The sequence below is a fragment of the Hyla sarda genome, chromosome 7, assembly GCF_029499605.1.
Source record: "Hyla sarda isolate aHylSar1 chromosome 7, aHylSar1.hap1, whole genome shotgun sequence".
Lineage (NCBI taxonomy): Eukaryota > Metazoa > Chordata > Amphibia > Anura > Hylidae > Hyla > Hyla sarda.
Window position 1 is genome coordinate 107,645,019 of NC_079195.1, and position 12,218 is coordinate 107,657,236.

A 12,218-nucleotide genomic window follows, 5' to 3' on the forward strand; every position below is an offset into this window, starting at 1 on the left:
AAGGATGGTGTATTGGGAAAAACTGTACGATTAAAAGGCTACCTCTAGCTTGGATACAAGATGAGATATGGTTGGTCATGGAGGCACACAGGTACCAAATGGCATCCTGCAGCACATTTGCCCATGCATGTTGCAGCTGGGCCTGCAGATCCTGCACATTCTCAGGGTGTTAAAGCTAATTCACCATAAATGCTCGATGGTGTTGCAGTTTGCAGGAGATTTTCCTTGGAAACCCTTGCTGTATGTAGGCGATCATTAGAGGCAATATATGTGGCTACAGGATGTCCTGCACATGTTGCTGAACTGAAAGGCTATGTTCACACGGCAGAATTTCTGCACAGAATTCTGCCTGAAAATTCTGAAATAAATTCTGCAGCAGTGAATTACTCACTTCAATGGAATTCCTGCAGCGGAAATTCAGCAGCAGAAATTCTGCTGTGTGAATGGGACAGCGGAATCCCATTAAAGTGTATTGGCTATAAATTCATGCAGAATTTTCATGCGGAGTTCCATGCAGAATTCCATGCAGAAATTCTGAAATGTGAACTAGAAATGACCAACTGTTGTATGCGATGGCTCCCCAGATCATCCCACCAATTTATTTTAAATCAACTGGTGCCAAAAAGTTAAACAGATTTGTAAATTACTTGTATATAAAAATCTCAATCCTTCCAGTACTTATCAGCTGTATAGTTATTTTCTACCTGACCACAGTGCTCCCTGCTGACACCTGTCTGTGTGAGGAACTGTCCAGAGTAGGAGCAAATCCCCATAGCAAACCTCTTCTTCTCTGGACAGTTCGTGATACAGACAGAGGTGTCAGCAGAGAGCACTGTAGTGAGACAGAAAAGAACTACACAACTTCCTCTGGAGCATACAACAGCTGATAAGTACTGGATTTTTTAAATAGAAGTAATTTACAGATCTGTTTAACTTTCTGGCACCAGTTGATTAGAAAAAATTATTTGCACTGGAGTACCCCTTTAAGGCATGTGTCACTCCACAGCAAAATTAAAGCACTCCCTATTTGGCCTTCATAGTCCGTTTTGGCTGTTGTCAGATTACAAAGCCTGAATTTGTTGCTAAAGATGATAAGGTTCCATTCTGTAGCAGTCCAGTTTTGTCTTTCATGACACCACTGCAATCCGAGGCACAGTGGCTGTCTGTCAATGGCAGGACACATAATGGGCACCTTGACACCCTATTTCCTTATGCTAAGCGCCTGCAAGCGGTCCTGGCAGGGACAGTGCTGTGTAATAAAGGTGCCCCTGTGTCTGGATGGTGGACAAAGAAACTGTTGGAGCTGCTTGTGCTTTTTGGCAGATCTAATGACCCTTTCTACTGGTGGTCTGTCTGGGCCCTCTAGAGCCTTGTTGCTGTTTGTGCGTGCCATTCTGTAACCACTGTTCCCAACAGCTTGCCTGGCTGGTCATTAAATAATTAAAATGACCATCTTCTTTTCTAATTTCATTGATACACCCCTTTCTCAAAGTCTGTCAGACAGTCAAAATGTGTTCAAGTGCATCATAGAGGCATGTCTAGCAGTCAATAATCTTTTACTAAGAGGAACACTACCGAAAATTAGCCTCTGAGAGTCTTTTTAATTTTAATTTTTTTTTTTTTAAAGGCAGACACTTTCTTGTGTCAAGACCTGTTGTGTATCTGCATTTGTGTATCTGCATTTCTATCTGGGAGCAATATTTTTTATTTACATTTATGTCAATGAGTGTATAGGCATTACAGTCATATATTTTCAAATGGTCTAACAGCCTCCACAAGCACTGGAGGGAATTTACTGTTGTTTGCTAAGTATCTGACATGCTGACTGCATTGTGCGTGTGTTATTTAATATTTTGATGCATATTTGTTTAATAGATTTGGGCTATTTCTGTAACAGTGAGCGCTCCGGTCCCCTCCTCTGTACCGGAGCGCTCGCTGTCTCGGCCCCTGTCTACTGATTCCCGGCGCTTCCCGGCCAGACACGCTGGCCAAGAGCGCAGGGATTCTTCCAGTGGGGTTGCAGTGAGCGTGGCGGCTGATCCCCGCACACGCACTGCATCCCGTTCCTCCATACCTGCAGCTCCGTTCCCGAGTGCTGTCTCTGTCCCCCGGCGCGCACGGCCCCGCTCCTTAGGGCGCGCGCGCGCCGGCTTCATGAAATTTAAAGGGCCAGCGCACCATTGATTGGTGCCTGGCCCTCACTGTGTGTATAAATGTTTCCTGCCCCTTCCTGCCCTCGCCGGATCTTTAGTGCCATGTGCCTAGTGAAAGCGTTCCTCTGTTCTGTGTTTGCCCTGCCTGTTGCTGACCCGTTGCCCATGACTACCGCCAGTGAACCTGTACTGCCTGCCCTGACCTGTTGCCTGACTTCTGCCTGTGAACCTGTGCCGCCTGCCCTGACCTTTGCTACGTCTGACTACGCTTCTGCCTGCTCCTCCTGTACCGCGCCATTCTCAGCTACCAGAGGGGTCGAGTCGCTATCGGGTGGAACGACCTGGGGGCTACCTGCCCAAGAAAGATCATCCCGCTTTGCGGCGGGCCCTGGTGAAGACCAGTAGTCCCTTAGACTCCGTTCCCCTGGTACGGCCCACGTCATCGCCCCTCTGGTTCAGTGGATCCACCTCCTGTCGCCTGACCGGTATGTTACAATGTCTCATGTATTATGCTGTCCAGATGTGAAATACACAGTAATGTATACCTCTTTTTTTTATTTTATTTTTTATTAAGCTTGCAACAAAAATTTGCGCCATATATTTTTTAATCAGTAAATTTGTTTGGCTAACATCAATCCCTCCAGCACAGCCCCCTTTTGGGAGCAAAAGCTCAAAGCATGCATGTGTTTACAAATTGTTGTCCATTCAGTCTGGAATACAAGGAAATATAACTGCAGTGTGCCAAACTCTGGTGCATGGGGGGGACAAAAATGTGGTGTAGTAAATTTCCTTTAATATTTTTATAAATATATCTATCTATCCATTTTTCTATTTCTTTATATATCTGCCATTCAAGTAAAAGTTAAAATATCACCTCATATTACCTATGAGCTGAGTGCTAAGATCAGCATTGGATCAAAAGGTATCAGTCAATCAAACTCATCCATCAGCTCTCCATCTGCATCAGGACATTTCCTCCTGGCTTGTGTGCATTTCAGTGATTTCTCGTCGCTTTTTATTCTGACACATTGATGCATAGTGCTTATTAGAGCAATATGACACTAATACTGGGACAACATGACAGATGGAGGTGTTCCATATGCATGATGATCTTTATGCACTGTTTAACAAAATAGATGTTATAGGGTTATTCAGTGATTTTTTTCATTTCTGAATTCTGCCCAATAAATTAAAAATAGTAAACTTTAACCTTACCTTCCACCTCTCCCCCAGTGCCACTGGAATCAGTCTCCCTTCCTCTTCTTCTGGCTTCTTGGGCCCGACATGTAACACTGCGCTGAGCTAATCACTGGCCGCAACAGTGTCCCTATTCGAACAATGATAGGCTGAGCTGTAGAGTTACGCGTTGGCCCCCAGAAGCTGGAAGAAGACTGGACCCAGAGGACAGATTCCAGTAGCATCAGGCGAGCGGCAGAAGGTAAGTTAAACTTTACTATTTTTATGCAAAGAAAAATAGTTGTAAGACCCTTTTACCTTTAACATTTAACAATAATATTGTTGTGCAAGCCATATTTTACCCCAAATTTGTGATATTTCACAATTTTTTCTTCCTAAAATGTATGCCAACTTGTAGCTACTATATATTTTTAACTCTGGCACATAGTGTTGAGCGGCATAGGCCATATTCGAATTCGCGAATATTCGCGAATATATGGACGAATATTCGTCATATATTCGCGAATATTCGCATAATCGTTATATCCTCGTTTTATTTTCGCATATGCGCAAATTCGCGTATGCGAAAATTAACATATGTGAAAAATCTCATATGCGAAAATTAGCATATGCTAATTTTCGCATATGCGAATTTTCGTAGCCAGTCTCACACAGTAGTATTAGAGCCTTCTTTACACCACACAAGCTGGAAGCAGAGAGGGATGATCACTGTGATGTGTACTGTGAAGAAAAAAAAAAAAAAAAACGAATATTCGTAATTACGAATATATAGCGCTATATTCGCGAATATGCGATATTCGCGAATAATATTCGAATTGCGAATATTCGCGAGCAACACTACTGGCACATAGACAATGTGCCAAATGTATTAACAGCCTTGTGCCCCTTGGTGCAGCCTAAATTAGTCATCTGATACATTTTCCCCACAGTCTTTAGAATGACTCCTATGGGGGTCATATATGAAAGCCCTGTTCGGCCTATATATTTGCACGGAGCACAGCTTTCGGAGCACTTATAATGCATATTTTGCTAGCTTGTGGCTTTATGCGATATACAACAGCCCCTCTAGCCTGGACCAGGCTCCTGCAGTCATGCGCTCTACATTAGCCCTGTAGACATAAGCCGTCATTTATCAAAAGGCGCAGGTTTCTTCATAAATGCAGACCAACTGCATCTGGGGCACACAGTGTGCCGCCAAGGCAAAGAAAAAACTAAAGTCACATATGTTAATAAATGACCCCCTATATGCGACTCTTAGGGGAGATTTATCAAAACCTGTGTGTGATCAAAAGTGGAGCAGTTGCCCATAGAAACCAATCAGATCGCTTTTTTCATTTTTCAAGTCCCTTTTAAAAATGAAGAAGCAATCTGACTGGTTGTTATGGGCAACTGCCCCACTTTTCCTCTGCACAGGATTTAATAAATTTCCCCACTTGCCTGAACATTGAACCTTCCATTTTTCAGCTACAACTTGCTATACATAAAAAAATTATCTATTGTTTTTTTCAGTCCATCGAGATGAAGAATTGCCAACACTTCTGCACTTCTCCGCAAAATATGGGTTAAAAAAATTGACAGCTCTCCTTCTCACCTGCCCTGGAGCATTACAAGCTTATAGCGTGGCTAATAAATATGGGGAATATCCAAACAACATAGCAGAAAAATATGGTTTTATGGACCTGCGGCAATTTATAGATGAATATGTTGTGAGTACCCTTTACTTCACCATAAGGTTCTGAAATTATTATTTCATTAAAATAAGAGTCAAGCCTCAAATATAACTGTCTAAGTCAGATGGTGGATTCCATATGACTTTAACAACTTGGCAATGATAAGACATTAGTATGCAGGATTTAGATGGGTTTAATTTATTCTTGCATAACATGTAAATGCTGAGTATTTAAAAAAAAGTATTCTAAAATCTGTGCACAAAGTTCATAACTTGCAAGCTCTCATGGACAGGGGCCTCTAACCCTTTATATCAGTCTGTCATTCAATGTTGCATGTTAATTGTACTTGTATTTTTGTTATGAAACATATTTTAAGTCTTTATCATATGTACAGCCCCCAGAAACTAAGGGCGTGCCAAAAAAAAAAAAAAAAAAAAAAAATATATATATATATATATATATATATATATATATACATATTTTGTACTAAATAATACTAATAAATGTATTAGTAAATCTTACAAAATTTTAAATTAACACATGATATATTATATTGCTCTAGGGATTAGGACACTGAGTGTTTTCAAATGTCCCCATCTGATATACTGATGTAATAGAAAAGTATATGTAAAAATGTACATGTATAAAAATAAGACTTCCCTCGCACAGCCTAGGCAGATTGTATAGCACAGTCCCTTTTTTCCTATATACTGTACAAAAGATACCATAACTTACAACTATTGCCATAATCCTTTAAAGGGAACCTGTCATGCCGCATGAACCATAAATAACCTGGGTGATCCCCAGCAGCTTCTCCTAAACCCACCAACCTTGATTGATAGATCTCTCCCTGTTGAGTATTGGGAAAGACCAATCAATCAAGGCCAATGGGGCAGGTAAAAGACACTGGGGACTGCCACAATGACTCATGGTTCAGGCAGCATTAAAGTGAACACAGGTTCCCTTTAAAGGTTTTTTTGGACCTTTAAAGGAAATCTGTCAACTCTATATTAAACTCAGAGCTGCAGATAGCTGATCAAGAGATGAAATGATGATACCTGCATTTTAGCCAATGGCTGTTTGCAAAGTTATAAAATCGTGTTTTCTTTTCAAGCTGAAGTGTCAAAGAGGCCATGCTGATCTGAAGCATGCACCCCTCCCCCACCCTTCCCTGCTTGGCTTCTACAGAGCCCTGTACAAAAATCATTCAAAGTAGGAAGAGGTGGGGGAGGGAGTACATGCTGCAGGTTGGCAACACTTCTTTGACACTTTGAGCATAATACAGAGCTGACAAATTCCCTTTAATATTGATGGCTTATCATTAGAGTAGGCCATCAATATCAGATTGGTGGGGGATTAACTAACAGCACCCCCTTAAATCAGCTGATTGAAAAGGCCCTAGTAGCCTTCACTTGCATCTTGAGTAAATAGTATCCTATTTGGACTTTAATGTACTACTCTCAAACAAACCTCGTTTTTTTTTTTTTTTAACAGTAGTATGGTACATAGTGGGAATTGTTTATAATTGTGCCCTTTACTTTGTGCCACAATATATTTTGAGTATAAGGCTGCTTTCACACTATAAAATTCATCCGTTTCAAAGATCCGTTTGATGTTCCGTTATGAAAACCCTGAAAATCGGCCATTAAACATCCGTTAGAAAATCCCATTATAGTCTATGGGATTTTTACATTATCCGTTTTAATCCGTTATAGTCCGTTATGAATAACGGACGTTATTTTGTGACGTAAGATAGTAACGGGAGAAATAGTGCATGCACTATTTCTTCCGTTCATTCTCCCGTCACAAAATAACGTCCGTATTTATTATATTTTCTTTATCTGGATAAAATAAATGTTACATTTTATGGGTTAGGGAAATCAAAGAAAGGGTTTTGTGGTCCATTTTGGGCCTTTGCGTAGTAGATATATATCTACCCTATTCCCTAACTGGGATACTTTTATGATACCTTTGGTCAGTAAGTAGTTAGAATAATACATGGTATCTGCTAGCACTTTATGCATTAAACCTTTGAAGTGCACTTTTAAGTTGTGTTCCCATGGTTTAGTTTTTTGATGCAGTCTCCTATGTCACAGGATCTTAATTGAAAGACTGAGACTTTTCCTCTTCAAATCTATTCCTGGCATCAAAAACCCCTACCATGAAAAAACACACCCTGTGGATATGACTTTTGATGAATAATCGCTGCTTGATAATATAAGAAGATACTTTTATTTAATTTTAGCATTCATTTTTGCAATCATTTATTCGAACCCCTCATCTCATAAACACATATATTTTTTTTGGCAGCACATTTTCTAACTTGGGGAGATATGCTGCCAACAAATGATATTCATGTTGAATATTTTTAGTAATGTACATTCACTTGATTATTGGCCTTTGTAGAAAAAAACTTCTGATAGTGTTATGGTGAGAGGAGGGGTGTGGGGGTCTAGTGTGAATGCTGTAAAACGTATTTCGACCTTTGGCTGGCAGGTTGTCAGGTGATGTCAGAAGTAGGATTGCAGTTAGTTAGTATGACTGATGATGAGGGTTGAAGTGTAACAACCCTGTAGTCAACTGACAGTTCCCACTAACCACTACTTCTAATAAAGCAGCTATCCATATCAAAGCCCCAGGAAACAAATACCTCAAAAGCCAGAATTTATGGATAACAGCTTGTTCTTTACTGATCTTGCAGATCGAACAGAGCAAAAAACAATGGTGATGATACAGTTGACACATTAAGTAGAGATAGCTTGCAGTATGTCACAGTCTTTGAACAATGTAAAGAATATAGACTTGGGAACTGCTTGGCTTGTAGTCCTTCTGAGAAGATTGGTCCTCTCTCCCTAGTGGTACGTGCTGGGCTCATATACATGCAGCGGTTCTTGCCTGCACTACACTGCACTTGCAGGATGAGATTAGACACTTGAGACTTTGGAATACAACTTTAGACTTGACTTTGACTGCCTTGACTTGGCTGTACTTCTGTTTCAGTAGTTATCCAAGTGTGAGCATGTACTTCAAGGGTCTTCACTTCACTGGGATGTACCATGGTAAACTTTGCAAAGTCTCCCTCCCTTATTCACTTAAGTAAGTCTGAGATGTCACTGACCTGAGGACATCCAGAAAGGAGACTCCAGAAAGTCTGGCTCAGAGGATACCCGTTACCTACTCCTTACTTTGCTATAGGGCCTGATAGCTTTGCCCTTGTTCCCAAAGCATTCACTTGTGTTGGTACTACCCCTGTAGTGGGACATGACAGAAAGGTTGTAGCCATGTTCTTTAGGTTTCTCCCCTGTCCCTGGGGACTGGAGTGGAGACAGGACATCTGTAAGCCTTTAATTATCTGAAGGATGGGCATGTGACATGCTACCAGCTTTACACAGTGAGGATAAGGATTTTAGGTACAGATAGTTAACCTCTTGCAATTGTATTGGCTCAGTGCACGAGAAACACATATACATATATAGAAAAATACACTTGCATAGCAATACACTTAGTTGAGTGTTTCTCCCGCTTGTTTTAGCAACTGACACTTAGACCCCAACTGATGAAAACTTTTGACATGTCTCTATGACATGTCAAAAGATTTTATTTTATGACAGTAACAACAAATTTTGAAAGTTACTGTAAGCATGAAACTTTTTAATAACATATCGAATTTTATGTTAGTGTTTAATTATTTTTATGTTTTATACAATTAAGGAAACTGCTGACTTGTTGAGAAGTCACATTAAGGAGGAACTAATGGAAGGTAATGAAGATGAAAGTATATATGAGCCAATGGCAAAAGTGTCCGCTGATCTGTTGATGAAATGTACGCTGCAGCCTGACATGGACATATATCTACCAATGAAAGGCATAGTGAATCCACAAGACCCTGAAGAGATTTGTAAGTTATATTGAATGGTTCTGCTAAACATTATAGATTTTTGTTATAAACTATCATATTCACACAAAAAAGGCTCAAACTGCACTGCAAATCCATGAAGGAACACTAAGGCTAAGTCTCCACTTGTTTTTTTTCCGGCAAAACGCCAAGACAAACACCAATTCTGCCGCATGGCGTTTTTTTTGCCAGATGTTAGCTGTAAATCAATGAGAAATCGCAAATTTAGAATTCCACTTGGCATTTTTTCACTTTGGTGTTTTTTTTTTTATCCTTTTGGCGTTTATTCACTTTTTCTGCGTTTTTTCAGCTCCTTGGCGTTTTGAAAAAAACGCTGTATGTTGCTCAAACCGGTGTTGCATTTTGCTCCAATAGAAGTCTATCGGAGTGAGAAAACGCCAAGTAAAACGATATGTGGGGTTTAACTTTGGCGTTTTTGCAGGCGTTTTTTTTTATCTTTTTTGGACTTTAGCGATCCAAAAAAGTGATGTAGATACCTGTTTTGAATAAAATTTCGTAGGGTACCATTAAAAAAAAAAAAAAAAAAAAAGATACAGTAGTGGAGGAAAAAATTTTATCTAACAATATTTATATTTTTTTATAAAGAACATTTTATAACTTTTTAAACAGGGATCAATTTATGAGTGCGGGGAAATAAAAATATTGCCGACAATTATAAAAATGTATTGTGTGTGTGTTTTTCACTTTTTTGCTTTATTTTTTTATTTTGTTTTAATTAGTACTACTACTCCCAGCATGGAACACACTGTTCCATGATGGGAGTAGTACTACCTGTACTAATAGACAGATCGCCCATTGCGATTCTCCTGTATAATATATAGATGCGGCGGCCACTCTTCTATGGTCCCCTGCCCTGACGTATATTTACACTTATTCATATTTCCCGCAGAGCTGTGATTGGCCAGATGGTTCCAGCCAATCACAGCTCTCTGTGAGAAATAGGAACATGTGTATATATACGGTCGTGCAGGGGACCATAGGAGAGCTCCGGCCGCATCCATACATTATACAGGAGGATCACAGCGGCTGTCAGGAGGAGTGACATCCGCCATGATCTTTCCATAACTGCAGCTACTACTACTCCCAACATAGAGCACACTCTGCTCCATGCTGGGAGCTGTAGTACCTGCATTAATAGACAGATCGCAGCGGGTGTCAGAAGATACACTCGCTGTGATCTGTCTATTAATGCAGGTACTACAGTGTGCTCCATGTTGGGAGTAGTAGTACTTGCAGATAAGAACAGATTGCAGTGGGTATCACTACTGACATCCGCTGTGATCGTCCTGTCTATAGCAGAGATGGAGCATCTGTATACATCGCTCGCATCCCTGCTCTGCACTATACTCCGGCCACTCATTCATTCATCTTTTCCTCAGAGCTGTGATTGGCTGCAACCATCTGGCCAATCACAGCTCTGGGCGGAAAATATGAATGAGTGATATGAATTTCTATTGACATCACTGGCCGGAGTATAGTACGGAGAGGCGAGCGCTGTATAGACCCGCTCGCTTCTCTGCTATATTATGGACGATCGCATGGCGATATGTCTATAGTACAGGTACTACCACTCCCATCATGGAACAGTCTGTTCCATGCTGGGAGTAGTAGTACTACATGAAAAAAAAATTGAGAAAAAAAAGTGAAACACACACATTTTATTACAAAATAATAACAATTGGGTTATAAAATATATACATTGCATTTAATAAAAAAAATTTCCATCACTGCTGCATCCTTTTTTTTTTTTTTTGGTACCCAACAAATTTTGGGTACCAAAAAAAAAAAACGCCAAGGTGCAATTTCCACACAAATGAAAAAAACGCCAGAAAAAACGCATGATGACGTAGATTGCACTGACGATTTTTCTGGCGTTTTTTAAATCCCTAAAAACGCAGGACAAAACACCAAGTGGAGACTTAGCCTCAGACTAAATTTCCACTTGTTTTTATTTCTGGCAGTTTTTGGAAAACTGCCACTGCAGTTTTTGAGCCAAAGTCAGAAGTAGATCCATAAGGGAGGAGAAGTATAAGTGCTTCCTTTATATTTCCCATTCCTTTTGAATACACTTACCGGAAAACTACTGCAGTGGCAGTTTTACAAAAACTGCCAGAAAAAAAAAACAAGTGGAAACTTAGCCTAAGAACATCACCACTGTCTTTATTTGTTTAGGTCAAAATTCCACAACCAACGACTTAGAAGTCATATGTGGCCCTCAAGCCCTTTGGGTTTAGGATCTCCAGCTGTTGTGTACAAGTGGTACCAAGGTTTTCATAGCATCAAGGTTCATATGATTTTATAAGTATACAGATAAAAATAAATAATGTGTACAATTAACAATTATTTGTAAACTAAGCCATGATGAAACCAACCAAGTATTGCATATTCTTAATTATTTACAAAATCTTTAATTGACAACAGAATAATTTCATGTAACAAAATTAAACAAGAAAGAGAAAAACAAGAAAGAAAGATAGGAATAGAAGAGGGTTGAAATAACCTAAAACTTCAGTATGCATCAGAATAAGATATTGCACAGAGAGGTTTTCATAGCATTAGAGCTTGGTCAAAACTGATAACTGTAAGAGCCTGAGTAAAAGTTATCTCAATTGGTTATATTTTGATTATGCTTTGTCTATTCAATATTTAGTGTATATTAAAAATTATTGTTTTGTTTAAAAATGGGTCATGGCCCACAAAATAGTTGGATGATTCTGGTCTAGGCAAACAAGCAAGGGATCAAAGCACATTGTACCCTACAATACTTGTTTTATTGTGCTTACCCATGCATTATCCAATTTATTATTATTTATTTTTAATGCAGACAAGGGACAGCAAACAAACAAAGCCAGTGGCCCTCATTTACTAAGCTAAAACCGACCAGTTTTTGTCTGGTTATTTTGGCAGTGTCTGCGACATGTCTTCGCCAGTGTGCCAGGAGGATCCGACAAACCCAAAATTGTACTGTGAAAAGCTGGAAAAGGGGCATGGTTTTTCACAGAAGGGGCGTGGTTTCACAACCTGACCTATTTACTATTGAATGCACACAAAATCCTGTGGATAAATGGCTGGAAATGTCCACCTAGAAAAAGCTGGTCAGAAAATGTTCCTGACTTTTCCCCATAGTAAATAGAGAGGAATCATGCAAGTCTGAAACAACATTTCCCACTAGTAAAAACCCTACACCCTTAGTAAATGAGGCCCAGTGAGTCCATATTATAAATTGATAAAGAACTAAGAATACAGTTATATAAGAAAAATTAATTCACAAAGCTGATATAT

General features: G+C 39.7%; 1 protein-coding gene across 1 annotated transcript in view; it reads left to right on the top strand.

Annotated features, from left to right (window-relative positions):
• PIK3AP1 (phosphoinositide-3-kinase adaptor protein 1) overlaps window positions 1–12,218 on the top strand; it is a 187,217-nt gene that overhangs the window by 85,700 nt on the left and 89,299 nt on the right. The window contains exons 7-8 of the mRNA XM_056530352.1: window positions 4,860–5,056; window positions 8,732–8,918. Of these exons, the coding sequence (XP_056386327.1) occupies window positions 4,860–5,056; window positions 8,732–8,918 (384 nt within the window). The remainder of the gene's footprint in view (window positions 1–4,859; window positions 5,057–8,731; window positions 8,919–12,218) is intronic.